This window comes from Entelurus aequoreus, linkage group LG13, assembly GCF_033978785.1.
Source record: "Entelurus aequoreus isolate RoL-2023_Sb linkage group LG13, RoL_Eaeq_v1.1, whole genome shotgun sequence".
NCBI classification, from domain to species: Eukaryota; Metazoa; Chordata; class Actinopteri; order Syngnathiformes; family Syngnathidae; genus Entelurus; species Entelurus aequoreus.
In genome coordinates this window covers 22,819,420-22,841,476 of record NC_084743.1, presented here as the reverse complement: position 1 = coordinate 22,841,476, position 22,057 = coordinate 22,819,420, and the positions used below count along the sequence as shown (strand labels likewise).

General features: G+C 40.9%; 1 protein-coding gene across 1 annotated transcript in view; it reads left to right on the top strand.

Moving 5' to 3' along the window:
• Positions 1-4,150: 4,150 nt before the first annotated feature.
• Positions 4,151-22,057, top strand: part of LOC133663253 (caveolae-associated protein 2-like) — a 43,895-nt gene continuing 25,988 nt past the window's right edge. Inside the window, exon 1 of the mRNA XM_062067601.1 lies at positions 4,151-5,189. Within this exon, the coding sequence (XP_061923585.1) occupies positions 4,641-5,189 (549 nt within the window). The 5' untranslated portion in view covers positions 4,151-4,640. The remainder of the gene's footprint in view (positions 5,190-22,057) is intronic.

Sequence of the window (22,057 nt, the reverse complement as noted above, 5' to 3'; positions counted from 1 at the left end):
GCAGGTATGTGTGTATGGCATGTATGTATGTATTTGTATGATTACATTCATGTGTGTATAAATTTGTATGATTACATGCATGTGTGTATGAATATGTTTGCCTATGTATGTATGCATGTATTGTTTGTATGTATGTATGTATGTATGTATGTATGTATGTATGTACATACGTATATGTATGAATGTATATATATATATGTGTGTACATATGCATGTACTGTATGTATGTATATACATTATATATATATATATATATATATATATATATATATATATATATATATATATATATATATATATATGTCTTAATTGGATTATCCAAAAAAAAATTGTGCTCGATACCGTGGTAGAGCGTAATATGTATGTGTGGGAAAAAATCACAAGACTATTTTCAGAGATGAAATAGTCTTGTGATTTTTTCCCACACATACATATATATATATATATATATATATATATATATATATATATATATATATATATATATATATATATATATATATATATATATAATGTATATATATATATATATATTATGTGTGTACATACTGTATGTGTACATACACACATATGTGTGTGTATGTATGTACATGTCATTCTGATACAGTGCAGTTTTAATATGTCACTGCAAACATCTGCTGTCCAAACAACGCATACCGATACATGACGTCTGTGTTGTGATATCATGTGCTTGTGCACTAAAATTGTGTTATTGGAAAAAGTAGCTGGATGAAACATTTGCACCGATGGTGACAAAAGGGCCAGGACACCCTGACGGGGCACAGATGAGCTCATTGTTGAGACAGGGATTTCCACATTTCCATGTCAGAGTGCCCCGTGACACACAGCTCTGAAACAAGTTGAGGGCGGAAAGGGGTGCACAGGACGTACACTTTTGAACGTGAACAGATAACGCAGAGGCAGCAGAACACAGCAGACGTCTGCACGAGGAAAACAATCATGTTACTGATTTGCACCATCATTTTATTGTCATTTTATTATATCACAAACACACGTTTGTAACAGGCAGAGAGAGAATCGCAAAAGGTAACACATTCTTGGTTTAACGGGTGTGAATATTAACCAGAGGTCAGGTAAGAGCCAGGTCCTTTGTCTTCCTGTCCCTTGTTGTTGCTGCACTCTACTGCCATGACATGTATTTGGCATACTTTATTTAGACCAGCCAGCCATGATTACTTTGCATTAAACAATAATATATTGTTTAATGCAATATATTATTTGCATTAAACAATGTGGGATGTTCCAAATAAGTGTTTGATGAACATTCCTCAAGTTTCTCAGTCTTTTTTGCCACGTGTGCCAGCTTCGTTGAAACATGTTGCAGGCATCAAATTCCAAATGAGCTAATGTTTGCAAAAAATAACAAAGTTTTCCAGTTTCGAACATTAAGTATCTTGTCTTTGCAGTCTATTCAATTGACTATAGGTGTTATGTGTGCAGGAGGAGGAGACAGCACAGACAGGAGGGACGTAGTATAAGCTATATATATATATATATATATATATATATATATATATATATATATATATATATATATATATATATATATATATATATATATATATATATATATATATATATATATATATATATATATAATCTTAATAAACAAGAGCATGGAGTGTGACTAAATCCAAGAGTGTATGATGTGCGACTATGTGTGGAAATTAACTGCTGAGTGTTGAGCGAGAGGCGGAAGTCCTAGAGGGGCTTGGCTGGCTCGGAGGTCCGTGAGTGGACGTGATGTTGAGGGGAGGAAAGAGGCGTCAAAGGTCTGTGTCCAGGCGGGAGGTCGAGATCCAAGAGGCAGCCAGGGAAGCAGAGGGAGACGAGACACACAACTCGTACGCGGGAACGTCCAGGGAGGACGACAAGGGAGACAGGAGACAATTCAACAGGACGGGGGAGAACACACAGAGAGAGCAAGAGTGTATAGGGCTAGATATACTGTTGATCATAATATTTTATTAGAGCGTATTAAAACGCGTATTGGGATGACAGACTTAGCCTTGTCTTGGTTTAACTCTTATCTTACTGACAGGATGCAGTGTGTCTCCCATAACAATGTGACCTCGGACTATGTTAAGGTAACGTGCGGAGTTCCCCAGGGTTCGGTTCTTGGCCCTGCACTCTTTAGTATTTACATGCTGCCGCTAGGTGACATCATACGCAAATACGGTGTTAGCTTTCACTGTTATGCTGATGACACTCAACTCTACATGCCCCTAAAGCTGACCAACACGCCGGATTGTAGTCAGCTGGAGGCGTGTCTTAATGAAATTAAACAATGGATGTCCGCTAACTTTTTGCAACTCAACGCTAAGAAAACGGAAATGCTGATTATCGGTCCTGCTCAACACCGACATCTATTTAATGATACCACCTTAACATTTGACAACCAAACAATTAAACAAGGCGACTCGGTAAAGAATCTGGGTATTATCTTCGACCCAACTCTCTCGTTTGAGTCACACATTAAGAGTGTTACTAAAACGGCCTTCTTTCATCTCCGTAATATCGCTAAAATTTGTTACATTTTGTCCACAAGCGATGCTGAGATCATTATTCATGCGTTCGTTACATCTCGTCTCGATTACTGTAACGTTTTATTTTCGGGCCTCCCTATGTCTAGCATTAAAAGATTACAGATGGTACAAAATGCGGCTGCTAGACTTTTGACAAAAACAAGAAAGTTTGATCATATTACGCCTATACTGGCTCACTTGCACTGGCTTCCTGTGCACTTAAGATGCGACTTTAAGGTTTTACTACTTACGTATAAAATACTACACGGTCAAGCTCCTGCCTATCTCGCCGATTGTATTGTACCATATGTCCCGGCAAGAAATCTGCGTTCAAAGAACTCCGGCTTATTAGTGATTCCCAGAGCCCAAAATAAGTCTGCGGGCTATAGAGCGTTTTCTATTCGGGCTCCAGTACTCTGGAATGCCCTCCCGGTAACAGTTAGAGATGCTACCTCAGTAGAAGCATTTAAGTCTCATCTTAAAACTCATTTGTATACTCTAGCCTTTAAATAGACTCCCTGTTTAGACCAGTTGATCTGCCGTTTCTTTTCTTTTCTTTTCTACTCTGCTCCCAACCCGGGGTGGACCGCTAGCCTGTTCATCGGATGGGGACATCTCTACGCTGCTGACCCGTCTCCGCTCGGGATGGTTCCTGCTGGCCCCACCATGGACTGGACTTTCGCTGATGTGTTGGACTTTCACAACATTATGTCAGACCCACTCGACATCCATTGCTTTCGGTCTCCCCTAGAGGGGGGGGGGGGGGGTTACCCACATATGCGGTCCTCTCCAAGGTTTCTCATAGTCATTCACATTGACGTCCCACTGGGGTGAGTTTTCCTTGCCCGTATGTGGGCTCTGTACCGAGGATGTCGTTGTGGCTTGTACAGCCCTTTGAGACACTTGTGATTTAGGGCTATATAAATAAACATTGATTGATTGATTGATATACGCTTATGGCTATGTTCTGGCCCGGGATAGCAGGCTGTGCAGGCTTATGAAGGCAGGTCCTCTGATCAGCATACGGGGGGGGTGGTTGAGGTGGGCGGGGTTTGGTGGTAGCGGGGGTGTATATTGTAGCGTCCCGCAAGAGTTAGTGCTGCAAGGGATTCTGGGTATTTGTTCTGTTGTGTTTATGTTGTGTTACGGTGCGGATGTTCTCCCAAAATGTGTTTGTCATTCTTGTTTGGTGTGGGTTCACAGTGTGGCGCATATTTGTAACCGTGTTAAAGTTGTTTATACGTCCACCCTCAGTGTGACCTGTATGGCTGTTGACCAAGTATGCGTTGCATTCACTTATCTGTGTGTAAAAGCCGCATATATTATGTGACTGAGCCGGCACGCTGTTTGTGTGGAGGAAAAGCGGACGCGACAGGCAGTGCCTTTAAGGCACGTCCCCAATATTGTTGTCTGGGTGGAAATCGGGAGAAATTCGGGAGAATATTTGCCGTGGGAGATTTTTGGGAGGGGCACTGAAATTCGGGAGTCTCCCGGGGAAAATTGGGAGGGTTGGCAAGTATGCTGATCAGTGACAGGTGCGCCGATTGCTGGCGATTGATTGCAGCTGCTTGCTGCAGCCGGACTGACGCGCGCCTGGCGCAATGGTGGTTGGTTGGTGACAATAGTTTGAAAAGGATTCGCAAATCCTTGTATTCTGTTTTTATTTACGATGCACACAACGTGCCAACTTCACCGGTTTTGGGTTTTGCAGAATTTTGAGGACAAAAATGAATTCATTCCATTTTGGAGTAAGACCGTAACATAACGAAATGTGGAAAAAGTGAAGCGCTGTGAATACTTCCGGGATCATACATGACAACACAACATAGACCTGCCTCTCCTGTGTGAGTGCTGCAGGGCACGGCCTGTGAGGTTACCGTGGCAACCAAGCCCCTCCCTTTGTCTTGCGGGGGAGGTGTTTTGAAAGTTGAGTGCGTGTGTGAGAGAGACACGGAGAATTGGGCGTGGGTGCTCGGTAGTCAAGTCAAAGAAGCGCGACACCCAAAGTTCACTCCACGGGGGGACTCGTCTGTGAGAGCCAGGTAACGCCGTAATTTGCGCTTTTTGTGCGTGTGACTAAAGCACCTGTGAGCCATGGAAGGAGAGGCACCTCACGCCGAGGCATCCCAGGCGGAGCCCGGCAGCGTGTCGGGCAGCACACGCACCGAGAACACGGAGCTCCTTATCCCGGGTTGCAGCACGCCGTCCTCGCCCAGCCCGGGAAGCACTCTCTCCCGACTGGGCTTAAAAAGTCCCACTAGCCCCACCGCCCCCGCCAGCCCCGGGGCCGGCGGCCCGGTGAGCCCCGGCGGCCCGGTGAGCGCCATCACCGTGGTGGCCCTGCTGGATAAGCTGGTCAACATGATGGAGGCGGTGCAGGACAACCAGCAGCGTATGGAGCAGCGGCAGGCCGACCTGGAGGGCGCCGTGCGGGTCGTGCAGGGCGACGTGACTCGCCTGTCCAAGGCGCACATGGGCACCTCCAACTGCGTCAGCAAGCTCCTGGAGCGCTCCCGCAAGATGGGCGGCCACCTGAAGGAGGTGCGGGATCGTCTGGACAGGCAGGCCGGGCAGGTGAAGAAGCTGGAGGCCAACCACAGCCACCTGCTCAAGAGGAACCACTTCAAAGTCATCATTTCCCAGGTGAGTCTGAAAAACTTTCCCCGGACAACTGCTACAAAATGCTATAAAAAAATTATACTGGATTTGAAACTGATATTTTAACTACGGATGTCCGATAATGGCTTTTTGCCGATATTCCGATATTGTCCAACTCTTAATTACCGATACCGATATCAACCGATACCGATATATACAGTCGTGGAATTAACACATTATTATGCCTAATTTGGACATCCAAGTATGGTGAAGATAAGGTCCTTTTTAAAAAAAAAAAAAAAAAAAATAAGATAAATAAATGAAAAACATTTTCTTGAATAAAAAAGAAAGTGAAACAATATAAAAACAGTTACGTAGAAACTAGTAATTAAAGGCCTACTGAAACCTACTACTACCGACCACGCAGTCTGATAGTTTATATATCAATGATGAAATCTTAACATTGCAACACATGCCAATACGGCCGGGTTAACTTATAAAGTGACTTTTAAAACTTCCCGGGAAATATCCGGCTGAAACGTCGCGGTATGATGACGTATGCGCGTGACGAAGTCAGAGTAACGGAAGTTATGGTACCCGTAGAATCCTATACAAAAAGCTCTGTTTTCATTTCATAATTCCACAGTATTTTGGACATCTTTTGCAATTTGTTTAATGAACAATGAAGGCTGCAAAGAAGACAGTTGTAGGTGGGATCGGTGTATTAGCAGCGGACTACAGCAACACAACCAGGAGGACTTTGTTGGAGCGCTAGCAGCGCTAGCCGCGCTAGCCGCCGACCTCACCTTGACTTCCTACGTCTCCGGGCCGCCAAACGCATCGGGTGAAGTCCTTCGTCCTTCTGCCGATCGCTGGAACGCAGGTGAGCACGGGTGTTGATGAGTAGATGAGGGCTGGCTGGCGTAGGTGGAGAGCTAATGTTTTTAGCATAGCTCTGTGAGGTCCCGTTGCTAAGTTGCTAAGTTAGCTTCAATGGCGTCGTTAGCACAGCATTGTTAACCTTCGCCAGCCTGGAAAGCATTAACCGTGTATTTACATGTCCACGGTTTAATAGTATTGTTGATTTTCTATCTATCCTTCCTTCTATCCTTTATTTTTTTGTTTCTATATGCAGTTAAAGCACGATGCTATCACGTTAGCTCGTAGCTAAAGCATTTCGCCGATGTATTGTCGTGGAGATAAAAGGCACTGAATGTCCATTTCGCGTTCTCGACTCTCATTTTCAAGAGGATATAGTATCCGAGGTGGTTTAAAATACAAATCCGTGATCCACAATAAAAAAAGGAGAGTGTGGAATCCAATGAGCCAGCTTGTACCTAAGTTACGGTCAGAGCGAAAAAAGATACGTCCATCACTGCCTCTCAAGTCCTTCACTGTAACGTTCCTCATCTACGAATCTTTCATCCTCGCTCAAATTAATGGGGTAATCATCACTTTCTCGGTCCGAATCTCTCTCGCTCCATTGTAAACAATGGGGAATTGTGAGGAATACTAGCTCCTGTGACGTCACGCTACTTCCGGTACAGGCAAGGCTTTTTTTTTTATCAGCGAGCAAAAGTTGCGAACTTTATCGTCGATTTTCTCTATTAAATCCTTTCAGCAAAAATATGGCAATATCACGAAATGATCAAGTATGACACATAGAATGGATCTGCTATTCCCGTTTAAATTAAAAAAAAATAATTTCAGTAGGCCTTTAATGAAAATGAGTAAAACTAACTGTTAAAGGTTAGTACTATTAGTGGACCAGGAGCACGCACAATCACGTGTGCTTACGGACTGTATCCCTTTCTTTCTTTCTTTTCTTTCTTTTAGTTTATTTCGAACATGAACACATTTGCATCATAATACATCACACAATTTCATATCATTTCATTTACATCATGCCCGAAAAGGAGTAGGAAGAAGCAAAGCTTATCCCTTGCAGACTGTATTGATATATATTGATATATAATGTAGGAACCAGAATATTAATAACAGAAAGAAACAACCCTTTTGTGTGAATGAGTGTAAATGGGGGAGGGAGGTTTTTGGGGTTGGTGCACTAATTGTAAGTGTATCTTGTGTTTTTTATGTTGTTTTAATAAAAAAAAAAAAAAAAAAAACGATACCGATAATAAAGAAACGATACCGATAATTTCCGATATTACATTTTAAAGCATTTATAGGCCTATCTCTAATTTTAACAATTCATAAACTAACCTGAGCATTGTTATTTTAGTAGAATGCAAGCACCATCATAATGACCAACAATAAAATGCAGTAGCGTAATAGGCCCAAGTGTTCATTAAAAACAAGGCCAAGGTTTTATTTAACAAGTATATTCAATATTTTGGCCACTGAAACATTACACACAGTTTGAACAGTAACACTGCGTTTGAATATAGGAAAATAAAACACTAATCGCTTAATTAAGCGCTCTTTTTGGCGTACCGCATGCAGTTTGAGACTCACTGCTTCGGTCATTAGATCGTGCAGGTGTACCTTAATGCAGTGTTTTTTAACCATAGGGCCCATTGTTGGGCTGCAAGAGCGCCATGGAGGGCCGGCAAACAATATTTGTTTCTCAGTTGTAATACACTTTTCCACCACTTTTGGCAGCAATGACAATATCAAACAAACAAAAGAAGTCTGGAGCTTAGTCATAGAGAAGTTTCTTAAGCGCAAAACTTATGACCGTATTTTTCGGAGTACAAGTCGCTCCGGAGTATAAGTCGCACCGGCCGAAAATGCATAATAAAGAAGGAAATAAACATATACAAGTCGCACTTTTTGGGGAAATTTATTTGATAAAACCCAACACCAAGAATAGACATTTGAAAGGCAATTTAAAATAAATAAAGAATAGTGAACAACAGGCTGAATAAGTGTACGTTATATGACGCATAAATAACCAACTGAGAACGTGCCTGCTATGTTAATGTAACATATTATGGTAAGAGTCATTCAAATAACTATAACATATAGAACATGCTATACGTTTACCAAAAAATCTGTCACTCCTAATCGCTAAATCCGATGAAATCTTATACGTCTAGTCTCTTACGTGAATGAGCTAAATAATATTATTTGATATTTTACGGTAATGTGTTAATAATTTCACACATAAGTCGCTCCTGAGTATAAGTCGCACCCCCGGCCAAACTATGAAAAAAAACTGCGACTTATTGTCAGAAAAATATGGTAACTGTATTTTCATATGCACTTTAATATTATTGACAGTTTAGTTAATAAACATATGTATTTATTATTCATCTAGTTTATTTAGATATATTTATTGAATATGAATAAACTCAAGAGTAAGCTGATTAATTCAGTGTTAATATTTGAATGGTCTTGGGGCCCCTCTGAGGTGAAAAAGGTTAAGAACCCCTACCTTCATGGATGATGAGCGTATATCAGGGGTGTCCAAAGTGCGTCCCGCAGCTAATTTTTCAACGGTGCAGCACAATCGTTAGCATTTTAATATTCGCATGCTAGCTTTTTTTTGCTCATTTTGCAAGTATGCACTTCAGCGTCAAATATTTTGTCACTTGACAAAATGATACCTGTTAGGATGCTAACGTTAATATGTTAGCTTTTTAATATTTTTTTTTAGGTATACACCTCAGTCCTATTTTGGTACTGGAAGTTTGCTAACGTTAGCATGCTAGCACTTTAAACACACTTTTCATGTACACACCTCAGAGTACCGTATTTTTCGGACTATAAGTCGCAGTTTTTTTTCATAGTTTGGCCGGGGGTGTGACTTATACTCAGGAGCGACTTATGTGTGAAATTATTAACACATTACCGTAAAATATCAAATATTATTTAGCTCATTCACGTAAGAGACTAGACGTATAAGATTTCATCGGATTTAGCGATTAGGAGTGACAGATTGTTTGGTAAACGTATAGCATGTTCTATATGTTATAGTTATTTGAATGACTCTTATCATAATATGTTACGTTAACATACCAGGCACGTTCTCAGTTGGTTATTTATGCGTCATATAACGTACACTTATTCAGCCTGTTGTTCACTATTGCCTTTAAAATGTCTATTCTTGGTGTTGGGTTTTATCAAATAAATTTCCCCAAAAAATGCGACTTATACTCCAGTGCGACTCATATATGGTTTTTTTTCCTTCTTTATTATGCATTTTCGGCCGGTGCGACTTATACTCCGGGGGGACTTATACTCCGAAAAATACGGTCATAAGTTTTGCGCTTAAGAAACTTCTCTATGGCTAAGCTCCAGACTTCTTTTGTTTGTTTGATATTGTCATTACTGCCACACATGACTTATACTCCGGAGAATACGGTAATGTATTTTGGTACTTGACACATGCTAACTTTAGCATACTAGCTTTTTTTTTTTAGATAATTCAACAGGTATACACCTCAGTGTCATATATTTTGGTATTTCACTAATGCAAACTGTAAGCATTCTATTGTTACCATGCTGGCTTTTTTAGCTGATTTTTTTTTCATATTTGTGTTGCTTGACGCTATCTGGCCAGCGTGCTAACTGTTAGCATTTCAGTTCGACTTTGGCTCTTCAGCATTCAAACATAATTTCCACCGAAATTGCGTTTTCTATTTCTTTGTATTGGTTTTGAGGGTGAAAACGTCACAACGTGCTTGGATTGTGGTTGTGCATATTTGCGTTTATTTGTCTGCAATGGCAGGTGACATGTGAAAACTTAATTTCCTTTTGAGTTGTTGAAACTTGTTGAGCAGGAACAGGACTTCATGCAACCTGCAGGTGCTAACTGACAAATGATGCAGGAGTTGCATGCGCTGTATGTACTATGTAGTACCGAACTATATAACTAACTATATCATAGTTAGTCTCGTCATAAGACTTTGTTAGACTGAATGTAACGCAGGTTCAAAGTGGGAGCTCAAACAAATGCATTGGTCTCCTCTCTACCGGGTCTTGTATGTCAGCAAAGGGTTAGGGTGTGTCCGTGAATGGAGCCACGCAGGATAATAGGATCTGTTTTCACCCCACAGCAAGAACCCGGGGAAACTCCTTCTCTCATAGATATAGTCTGGTTCAGTCTCTGCTTGTTCTGTTCCGCCCTGGACTCAAACATTGCATGACAGAAGAGCGTGCTAGCCACCGAGCTAACAGCCCGGGCTTTCAACCCGATAGCCAGGTTGTCATGGAGTAGTGTTTGCCTGGCCTCCGGTACGATACAACGTCGATAGTTCCTTCCTATAGGGTTCCTTATTGCTGAAAACATTGGCACTCATTTCATACTTTTGGACCTAAAAATGATGTCTTCAGGTAAACTCACCCCTCCCCCAAAATAGATACAGTCGTGATTTTAGGCTTACTGTACGTCGTGTCGTCCAACTCTGTTCAGTGATGCTTGAATGCACTGTGATTTTCGATCACTTGTTTGTAGGTTCAATTTGCACAATTAAATAACTTAGTTTAAATTGGGTATGTTGTTCCTTAATAGGGAAATACATTAATGTCTCTTGTTTTCATGTTAAGATTTAGGCTTGTGAGCTGGCATCAGTCTGTCCATGAGTTTATTCATTACAATCATGTTTTTGGCAATTTCAATCAATCAATCAATCAGTGTTTATTTATATAGCCCTAAATCACAAGTGTCTCAAAGGGCTGCACAAGCCACAATGACATCCTCGAGTCAGATCCCACATCAGGGCAAGGAAAAACTCAACCCAGTGGGATGACAATGAGAAACCTTGGAGAGGACTGCAGGGCGACCGGTAGGGTTGGGTATCGAGTATCGATTGGAAGCGGGACTAACTTTCCGATTCTCCCGGTATCGTTCAAAAGTTTACATTTCGATTCCTATTTTCGTTACCCAGTCCGCCGACCAGAAAAAAAAAAAAAAAAAAAAAATGTCCGCCGAACCGGAAGAAGAAGCCGCTGAGCACCAACGAAGAAGCGCCCACCGCCGGAAGTGTTAGCATAGCCGAGCGAGTCAGTCAAGCTCAAGCATGGATAGCGGGCGTCGGCGGTCGAAAGTGTGGCTTTACTTTACAAAAAAAAAATGAAATAACCGCGAAATAACAGAGCTCCATGTCCATCAAGAAACGAGTGGAGAGAGAGCTGCAGATGTACCAGGACGTTCCACCGATACTTATGTCTGACAACCCTGCTGCATGGTGATGGTCCGGTGGAACCAACAAAAGACTTATCCTTTGCTGTCAGATCTCGCTTTCTCCTATTTATGCGTTCAAGCTTCTTCCACACCCAGCGAACGTGTATTTTCCACAGCAGGAGACACTATCTGTCCAGAATGCTCACGCATCCTGCCTGAGAAGGCGGATGTGGTCATTTTCCTAAACAAGAACTGTCTCTGATTTTATACTGTACCTGCTGCTAATCTGGACTGGGTTTTGCAAGTTGTTTCTTATTATTTGCTTTTCTGCACCAGGTTAGCCCATCAGTGGGAGCACGGTAACATTTTTAAGTACCTGCAGCATCATACACTTGTGTGTGTAAATGTGTTTTCATGAGGTTTTCAAAAATAAAGCTCTCTTGAGGAAAGTGTACCCCTGGGAAAATGTATTCATAATTTATAATATTTATATTCAAGTTCATAGATTTGATATTTATATTCTAGTTGAAAACAGCCCTGTGAGGAATTTATAGTAAAGTTCATAAAAAGTTAATAGAATTAAAATTGATGGAGAATGTCAGACTATTTCATTCAGAAAGACTGTAGGTTAGCTAGCTCATTTAAAATATCCTAAATTTTTTTTTGACCCTGCCTCTTAAAAGAATCGGAACCGAGAATCGTCAGGAATCGGAATCGAAACAAAGAATCTGAATCGGAATCGTTCGAATTCAAACGATACCCAACCCTAATGGACATCGAGTGGATCTAGCATAATATTGTGAAAGTCCAGTCCATAGTGGATCTAACATAATAGTGAGAGTCCAGTCTATAGTGGGGCCAGCAGGAGACCATCCCAAGCGGAAACAGGTCAGCAGCGCAGAGATGTCCCCAACCGATGCACAGGCGATCGGTCCACCCCTGGTCCCGGCTCTGGACAGCCAGCACTTCATCCGTGGCCACCGAACCACAGCAGAAAATAAAATAAACGGCAAATCAACTGGTCTAAAAGGGGGGTCTATTTAAAGGCTAGAGTATACAAATGAGTTTTAAGATGGGACTTAAATACTTCTACTGAGGTAGCATCTCTAACACGCTGTAAGTCTTTGCTGTCGTCCAGCATTTCTGTTTTTGTTTACTTTGCAGCCAGTTCAGTTTTCCTTTCGTTTTGCCATCCCTAAGCTTCAATGCCTTTCCTTAGCGGCACTTGCCTTTTGTTTATTTTTGGTTTAAGCATTAGATACCTTTTTACCTGCACACTGCCTCCCGCTGTCGCCTGCATATTGTGATCACGACAAACCACGTTCCCGACATCTACAAAGCAATTCGCTACCTGCTGCCACCTACTGATATGGAAGAGTATTACACGGTTACTCTGCCGATCTCTAGACCGCACACACACAACAACGGCACATTTGCGGACCATAATTACTGGTTTGCAAAAAATATTTTTAACCCAATTAGGTGAAATTACATAATCTCCCACAGCACACCAGACAATATCTCACGGTACACAATGGTTGAAAAACACTGTACTAATATAATCCACTTCAAGAAACTCTTCAAACTTAAAGTGTTTACAAAGTACAAAGAAGAAGAACCATGATAAACATTCTGAATTTATTTCATCCATCCATTCATTTTCTAAATAATCTTATTTATCTCACCATATGAAGTATAACTTACTTCACTAATTGTTATTTATTTATTTATTTTTAATGTTATTAGTTACGGAGTGTATTGTAAATCAATTGAGAACAGGAAGTGAACAAAAGTTTTAGCAACTGCTATTTAAAGGAAAAGGGGTAGGCTTAAATAAGCTCTGCTTCTTCCTACTCCTTTTCGAACATGTCGAATAGAGAAACTGGAAATTGTGATGTATCATGTTGTATGCATGCATGTTCGAAATAAACACAAACTCAACTCAACTCAAATGTTGTTGGAGGTTTTTTAAAAGGTTTCATAGCCGGAATGGATTGTATCCTCGTTGGCCGCCTCTTGCTAGCATTTTTAATGATTTGGAATGCACAGTAGAGAGAAACATGTGTGTTCTTGTCTCAAACAGGGATTGTGGATGAAAGCAAAAGTTTAAAAAAAAAAAAAGTGCCCGCCCAAATGAGTACCTATTTTTTTCCTGCATACAATTGGTGTGCTCGAGTAGAGGAGCGGGAAAAAGGGTTGATATTGTTGACACAGCCTGAGCCACCGAGGGCTCATAACCGTTGTGGTTATCTGGTTTCCCAGGTACTGAGACCGTGTAATCGACAGGTTGCTCTGTTTGCATGAAGGAGAGGTGGCGCCAAGGATAGATGTTATTGAATTCCGGGTCATAGGGAGGGACTTCTGCTTCAGAGATAATGAACCACACTTGTCCTTAGGGTTTTTCTGAACAAATTGTACTATATTTAGAATGTTTTGCATGTGTTTCTTACTTATTGTGCTGCTCTGGTCTACTAAACAAGAATACAAGTTAGTAGTAGGTCAGGTGTGTGTAGCATGTGTGAGCGCGTATGTTACCCAATAGCTTATTATCCTGCTGTTTTGGGTCCGGCGTGTGCAGTTACAGAGTTGTAAATGAGACTCGCCGAGCCCGAGGGAGCTGGGAGAAGATTTAAGATATGTTGTTTCTTTCCCTGAACTTTTGCAGACACCACTTTCTCCATCGCCTCGTCCAAACGAACCCCTCCGTCGTCGCCTCGATTTTGCATCGTTTTCCTTCGAGCATTGCTTTTGGTTTTATTGTTCGTTTTGGTTGTTGTTTTGGGCCATTGCACGTACTGTATTCTCTTCTGTTTTAATTGCTCGGTCACATGTCCCGAAGGTAAAGACAAGCCTCACGCCGCGGAGTGCTCTTTGATAACGCACATTTGACGCAAACCGAGGCTGACTGAGAGGCCCTACCTCTCCGCTCTGCAAAAAAAAATTGTCGGAGAACACTCGCCACCCTGTATGTGCCAGCTGAGGTGGAAACACAGAGGAGCTACAGTATGTTGAAGAAGCAACTGGTGCACTGTTGACTGCGGTCGTTTGAAAATGACAGTCCCGCTGCATTCACGTTACATAACAAGGACTAATGAGGGCTTAATTACTGCTCCTTTTGCGTGGCTTGTTTTTTATGGGGGTGGAAAGGCGGGCGGGGGCACGCACACAACATTCCTCAATGATAAAAGATACTAGCAGTGTTAATTTTGACAGCTTTTTTTTAATTAGTTTTAGGCTATGTCTACACTAAGCCGGATAACCCCTAATACTAGGGGTGTAACGGTACACAAAAATTTCGGTTCGGTACGTACCTCGGTTTAGAGGTCGCGGTTCGGTTCATTTTCGGTACAGTAAGAAAACAACAAAATAAATGTTTTGGTTATTTATTTACCAAATTTGTAAACAATGGCTTTATCCTTTTAACAGTGGGAACACTATAATAATTCTGCCCAAAAATAAAAATAGCTCTGTGTGTGATGGATGTGAGCCACCACTAGGCTGATCAGTGCAACAGCAGGCAGTCATGAACACACAGGGTCCATTGCCAGGCTTAAAGGCCTACTGAAATGAAATTTTCTTATTTAAACGGGGATAGCAGATCCATTCTAAGTGTCGTACTTGATCATTTCGCGATATTGCCATATCTTTGCTGAAAGGATTTAGTAGAGAACATCGACGATAAAGTTCGCAACTTTTGCTCGCTGATAAAAAAAAAAGCCTTGCCTGTACCGGAAGTAGCGTGACGTCGCAGGTTGAAGGGCTCCTCACATTTCCCCATTGTTTACACCAGCAGCGAGAGCGATTCGGACCGAGAAAGCGACGATTGCCCCATTAATTTGAGCGAGGATGAAAGATTTGTGGATGAGGAACGTGAGAGTGAAGGACTAGAGTGCAGTGCAGGACGTATCTTTTTTCGCTCTGATTGAACTTAGGTACAAGGGCTCATTGGATTCCACACTTTGTCCTTTTTCTATTGTGGATCACATATTTGTATTTTAAACCACCTTGGATACTATATCCTCTTGAAAATGAGAGTCGAGAACGCGAAATGGACATTCACAGTGACTTTTATCTCCACGACAATACATTGGCAAAGCTCTTTAGCTACGGAGCTAACGTGATAGCATCATGCTTAAATGCAGATAGAAACAAAAGAAATAAGCCCCTGACTGGAAGGATAGACAGAAGATCAACAATACTACCAAACTCTGGACCTGTAACCACACGGTTAATGCTGTGCCGCCTGGCGATGCCTAGCAATGCTGTTGCTAACGACGCCATTGAAGCTAACTTAGCTACGGGACCTCGACAGAGCTATGCTAAAAACATTATCTCTCCACCTACGCCAGCCCTCATCTGCTCATCAACACCCGTGCTCACCTGCGTTCCAGCGATCGACGGCGCGACGAAGGACTTCACCCGATCATCGATGCGGTCGGTGGCTAGCGTCGGATAGCGCGTCTGCTATCCAACTCAAAGTCCTCCTGGTTGTGTTGCTGCAGCGGGCCGCTAATACACCGATCCCACCTACAGCTCTCTTCTTTGCAGTCTCCATTGTTAATTGAACAAATTGCAAAAGATTCACCGACACAGATGTCCAGAATACTGTTGAATTTTGTGATGAAAACAGAGCTGTTTGTATTGGGATACAATGTGTCCCAATACTTCCGTTTCAACCATTGACGTCACGCGCAAATGTGATCATACCTAGCCGTTTTCAGCCGGAAGTTTCCCGGGAAATTTAAAATTGCACTTTATAAGTTAACCCGGCCGTATTGGCATGTGTTGCAATGTTAAGATTTCATCATTGATATATAAACTATCAGACTGTGTGGTCGGTAGTAGTGGGTTTCAGTAGGCCTTTAATGTGGTCAACATATATAAAATAAAAATGAAATAAGATAAGGGTCAGAATGGTTTCTTAACAAAACCTTTCTACGTCCATCCATCCATCCATCCATTTTCTACCGCTTATTCTCTTCGGGGTCGCGGGGGGCGCTGGAGCCTATCTCAGCTACAATCGGGCGGAAGGCAGGGTACACCTGGACAAGTCATATAAAGTGCTTTTTTTGATTGATTGATTGAGACTTTTATTAGTAGATTTCACAGTACAGTACATATTCCGTACAATTGACCACTAAATGGTAACACCTGAATACGTTTTCCAACTTGTTTAAGTCAGGGTCCACGTTAATCAACATTAAACTGCCTCAAGTTGTTGCTCAGATTAGATAAAATGACAAAACTTTTCTTCTACATATAAAAAGTGCAACATTAAACAGTTTCAAGTCAACTCAGCCTCAGATTAACTTTTCTTTTCCCCCCTAGCCTTAAACCCTGGTGACTCTCACTCAATCTTCATGTTTTTTGCCAGAAAAATCAGTTTATCCACATTGTCTGCAGAAAGAAGTGGGTCAAAATCTAGTTTTTAATGCAATATGGTCTTAAATCTGCTGCTATAAAAACACCAACGGCATTTGTTATTGCTTTAGCCCTGCCTGACTCGCCGAGGAGAGGCTGCTTGAATGCGGTGTTTGCACAACGCTCGTCTTTCTCGTCGTTGAAGCAATATTCACTTGGGGGTGGTGACGCTTCAAATGGGTTAGCATGTTTGACGTGTTGCCAGAAGCATACCTTACCGCTGCTGAACAATGTCGGCAAACCGTTTTCGCTTTGTTGTCGTAGCCCGGTTGCTGCTAGCATGCCGTGTGTTGTGCCTCGGTGTGCATTGTTTACACAATGTGCGGTACGCTACTTAATATGTCCGTGTGGAAACTCGTTCGGTACACCTCTGAACCAAACCGAAACCCCCGTACCGAAAGGGTCAATACAAATACACGTACCGTTACACCCTTACCTAATACAAATAATTATTTAGCCTAAGCCTCGTTTCGGCTACACTAAATCATCGTTTAAAGTTCCCCTCTTTTGGATAATTTTTTACACGGGTAAGTGCACCGTCTATTTCTTGAATCTCTGGCTCTTAGCTTTGTATGGACTCATTGATCGTTTACAAGCTGAATTCGGAGAGGAAGTGACGTCAGAAAGAACGCGCCACAGCCAGCTTTATAATAAAGCGGTTTCGTAACTCATAGCTAACCACTGGAAATATGGAGGCGAGTCATCCAGACATGCCCGTGTTTCTCCTTCCGTCTGTACAGACGCTTGTGGAAATCATACATGAATACCTTCAAGGCCTACTGAAACCCACTACTACCGACCACGCAGTCTGATAGTTTATATATCAATGATGAAATCTTAACATTGAAACACATGCCAATACGGCCGGGTTGACTTATAAAGTGCAATTTTAAAATTCCCGCCACACTACCGGTTGAAAAACTCCTTTGGATATGATTTATGCGTGTGACGTCACAAAATCCACGGAAGTGGTTGGACCTCATCTGACCCGATATAAAAACCTCTTGTTTTCTTCGACAAAATTCCACAGTATTCTGGACATCTGTGTTGGTGAATCTTTTGCAATTTGTTTAATGAACAATGGAGGCTGCAAAGAAGGACGTTGTGGGTCGATCGGTGTATTAGCGGCTAAGTACAATACTTACAGCAACACAACAAGGACTACTTACTACGCCTAGCCGATGCTTGCCGCCAAACCCACGGATGAAGTCCTTCGTCGCGCCGTCGATCGCTGGAACGCAGGTGAGCACGGCTGTTGATGGGAAGATGAGGGCTGGCTGGCGTAGGTGGAGCACTAATGTTTTTATCATAGTTCTGTGAGGTCCGGTTGCTAAGTTGCTAAATTAGACTTAGCGTCGTTAGCAACAGCATTGTTAAGCCTTACCAGGCTGAGAATTTTTAACCGTGTAGTTACATGTACATGGTTTAATAGTATTGTTGATCTTCTGTCTAACCTTCCAGTCAGGGGTTTATTTCTTTTGTTTCTATCTTCATTTGAGAACGATGCTATCACGTTAGCTCAGTAGCTAAGTGTGTCACCGATGTATTGTCGTGGAGATAAAAGTCACTTTAAATGTCCATTTCGCGTGCTCGACTCTCATTTTCAAGAGGATATAGTATCCGAGGTGGTTTAAAATACAAATCCGTGATCCACAATAGAAAAAGGAGAGAGTGTGGAATCCAATGAGCCAGCTTGTACCTAAGTTACGGTCAGAGCGAAAAAAGATACGTCCATCACTGCCTCTCTAGTCCTTCACTGTAACGTTCCTCATCTACGAATCTTTCATCCTCGCTCAAATTAATGGGGTAATCGTCGCTTTGTCGCTCCGAATATCTCTCGCTCCATTGTAAACAAAGGAAAATTGTGAGGAATATTACCTCCTGTGGCGTCACGCTACTTCCGGTACAGGCAAGGCTTTTTTTATCAGCGAGCAAAAGTTGCGAACTTTATCGTCGATTTTCTCTACTAAATCCTGTCAGCAAACATATGGCAATATCGCGAAATGATCAAGTATGACACATAGAATGGATCTGCTATTCCCGTTTAAATAAAAAAAATTCATTTCAGTAGGCCTTTAAGAGAAAGCGATTGCAGCTATTTCGGATACAACACTTCTCAGACGGCAAGATAACATTGGAAAGTCCAGGTCAGCTGTGATTCTACTTACCGAAAAACTTTGTCCATTTGTCGGAGAGACAACGAGAATGCGGGCTCCCGTGGATGTGATTTAAGAAAAAAAAAAATTAAAAATTTTTAAAAAAGGTAGCGTGTGCTTTGTATTACCTGGCCGTCGAGGGAAGACTACGGAAAATGGCTAATGTTTTGGACTGGCAAAGCAGATTGTATCAGTTATTGTCTGCCATGTATGTCGCAGACTAAACGTCTAGGTCCAGAGTATATAAAGTCACCAAAAACGAATGGACAATGAAGGCAAAAGAGTTAGGAGTGTCCTGACCAGATATCTAGGTCATTAGATTGATTGATGTAAATTGTTCTTTATCACATTGTTTACTTTCATATGTCCAATAAAGATTTTATTAATTTATGATGGCTCTGGTGTGATTTACTACAATAGGGCCCCACAGCACACTGGATTCCAGTTAATTTTTAATACCACAACACTGGATATTGTTTAGATTGGCGGGCAAGCTCACCAATGCGTACAACAGTAGTGGTAGAGTAAGCAATCTTGATCCTTCTCTACTGTCTATAATAATTAAAGTAATTCAGTACAATATGAGTCATTTGGAAATATTAGTTAAGGCCGACTTACTGTTGCATTGATGTCCTGATGATTAGCCTGCAGAAGACGCTTCGAGTTGGTTGTATTTTTACCAGAGGAAATGGTGCCACAGGGTTTACAACGTGTCTTGTGGTCTACCTTGCAAAGGTAAAACGTGTTCATGTGTCTTCTCTATCTTCCAGGGTTAGAAGACATATTGTAATGACGTGGGGTAACAATACAGAATAAGGATGTAACGATCTGAGAATTTCACATCACGGTTATTGTGACCAAAATGATCACGGTTGTCATTATTATTGCGGAATGAGCTCAAAAGGCTTTATAAACGTAACTAAAATAGACACACTGTTCGAAAAAACACTGTTTTGCATTTATTGTGTTTATGATTAACTGAAATGTTTTAGTTGTAGTGTTTTATCTGTTTTAATTCCTAATCTTTTATTGTAGTACTGTAAATGTTTGTTTGGACACTAGCACTTTAAGATTGACTTACTGGTAAATGAAAAGTGCGTAACAAGTAAAATATTCTCAAATTATGTATCACTTCTGGCGGGCGTTGTGTCTGTCCTACTCTGTTCAGCGGTACTTGAACACACCATAAAAACAAATCTTTCCCTCTGAGGAAAGATCGATCATCATAATTCAGAGCCAAAAAAGCGCAGCTTGTAGGTTCAACGTGCACAACTGAATAGCTTAGTTGCTCAGACCTTAATGTGTTAATAGAAGTTTAAATTGGGGGGTATGTTTTTATTGGGGAAACAAGTTTGTCTCTTATTTTCATGTTAGCATTTCAGCTTGCAACCTGGCACCAGTAATTCCGCGTGTCCCGTGAGTTTATAAAAGTGCAGTTATCGGTTTTCAGATCATTTTAATTTAAAAAGGTAATAGTAAGCGTCGGGAGTGTTGTCGCCGCCATCATTATTACCATTTATCGGTACATCCCCACAATATAGTCCGATGAAAAATCCAAACACCGTGTCTTCGTAGTTGTAGTTCTGATTGGATCCCCGTCGTGATTTCCCCCGTCCTTCTACAGCATGCTACGGAGCCCCTAAAGGGACATGGATGTTTTGCAAAATGAACCGGAAGTGAAACAGACACAGCGATGGAGGAGCGGGAGCCTACCCATCCTCTGTGCTCTGTTGTGGGAACATAATACGATTTGATGTCTTTATATGTTAGGCCAATACTAAAATAGAAATCAATAAACTTCTCCCACGGATGATGGGTAGGCGCCTCCGTCGCTTTGTCTGTTTCACTTCCGGTTCACCATCGCTGTGTCTGTTTTACTTCCGGTTCACTGACATAGGAAAAAAAAACTTTTGCGAGATCTCGCAAAACATTTTTTTCCCTCCGTGTCCCTTTAGGGCAGGGGTCACCAACGCGGTGCCCGTAAGGACCAGATGAGTAGCCCGCCGGCCTGTTCTAAAAATAGCTCAAATAGCAGCACTTACCAGTGAGCTGCCTCTATTTTTTAAAATTTATTTATTTACTAGCAAGCTGGTCTCGCTTTGCCCGACATTTTTAATTCTAAGAGAGACAAAACTCAAATAGAATTTGAAAAAATTCATAATTTTTTTTACTTTGCTTCTTATAACTTTCAGAAAGACAAATTTAGAGAAAAAATACAACCTTAAAAATGATTTTAGGATTTTTAAACACATATACCTTTTTACCTTTTAAATTCCTTCCTCTTCTTTCCTGACAATTTAAATCAATGTTCAAGTAAATGTATTTTTTTTATTGTAAAGAATAATAAATAAATTGTAAGTTAATTCTTCATTTTAGCTTCTGTTTTTTCGACGAAGAATATTTGTGAAATATTTCTTCAAACTTATTATGATTAAAATTCAAAAACATTATTCTGGCAAATCTAGAAAATCTGTAGAATCAAATTTAAATATTATTTCAAAGTCTTTTGAATTTCTTTTAACATTTTTGTTCTGGAAAATCTAGAAGAAATAATGATTTGTCTTTGTTAGAAATATAGCTTGGTCCAATTTGTTATGTATTCTAACAAAGTGTAGATTGGATTTTAACCTATTTAAAACATGTCATCAAAATTCTAAAATTAATCTTAATCAGGAAAAATTACTAATGATGTTCCATAAATTATTTTTTTAAGTTTTTGTCTTCTTTTTTTTGGTTGAATTTAGAACTGTAAAGATTCTAAATTAAACATAAACTATGTTTCAAAATTTAATTGTCATTTTTTTCGTGTTTTCTCCTCTTTTAAACCGTTCAATTAAGTGTAAATATCATTAATTATTAATAATAACATAGAGTTAAAGGTAAATTGAGCAAATTGGCTATTTCTGGCAATTTATTTAAGTGTGTATCAAAATGGTAGCCCTTCGCATTAATCAGTACCCAAGAAGTAGCTCTTGGTTTCAAAAAGGTTGGTGACCCCTGCTTTAGGGTCTCCGTAGCATGCTACTGTGATTGGACAGATTCCTAACTTGTCCTACCAAACCTAAAGATGAAAATAAATATGATAGGATTTCGTTTCTGTCAATTATTTTCGTCTTGTTTTTTTCGTCGACTAAATTATAAATTAATGTCGACATTGTTTTTGTCAACGTGCATTTGTTTATACTAGTTATCAACCTATTTTAGTCAGGGGACGATAGGTCGTTGACGATAACTAAGAAAAAAAGTTT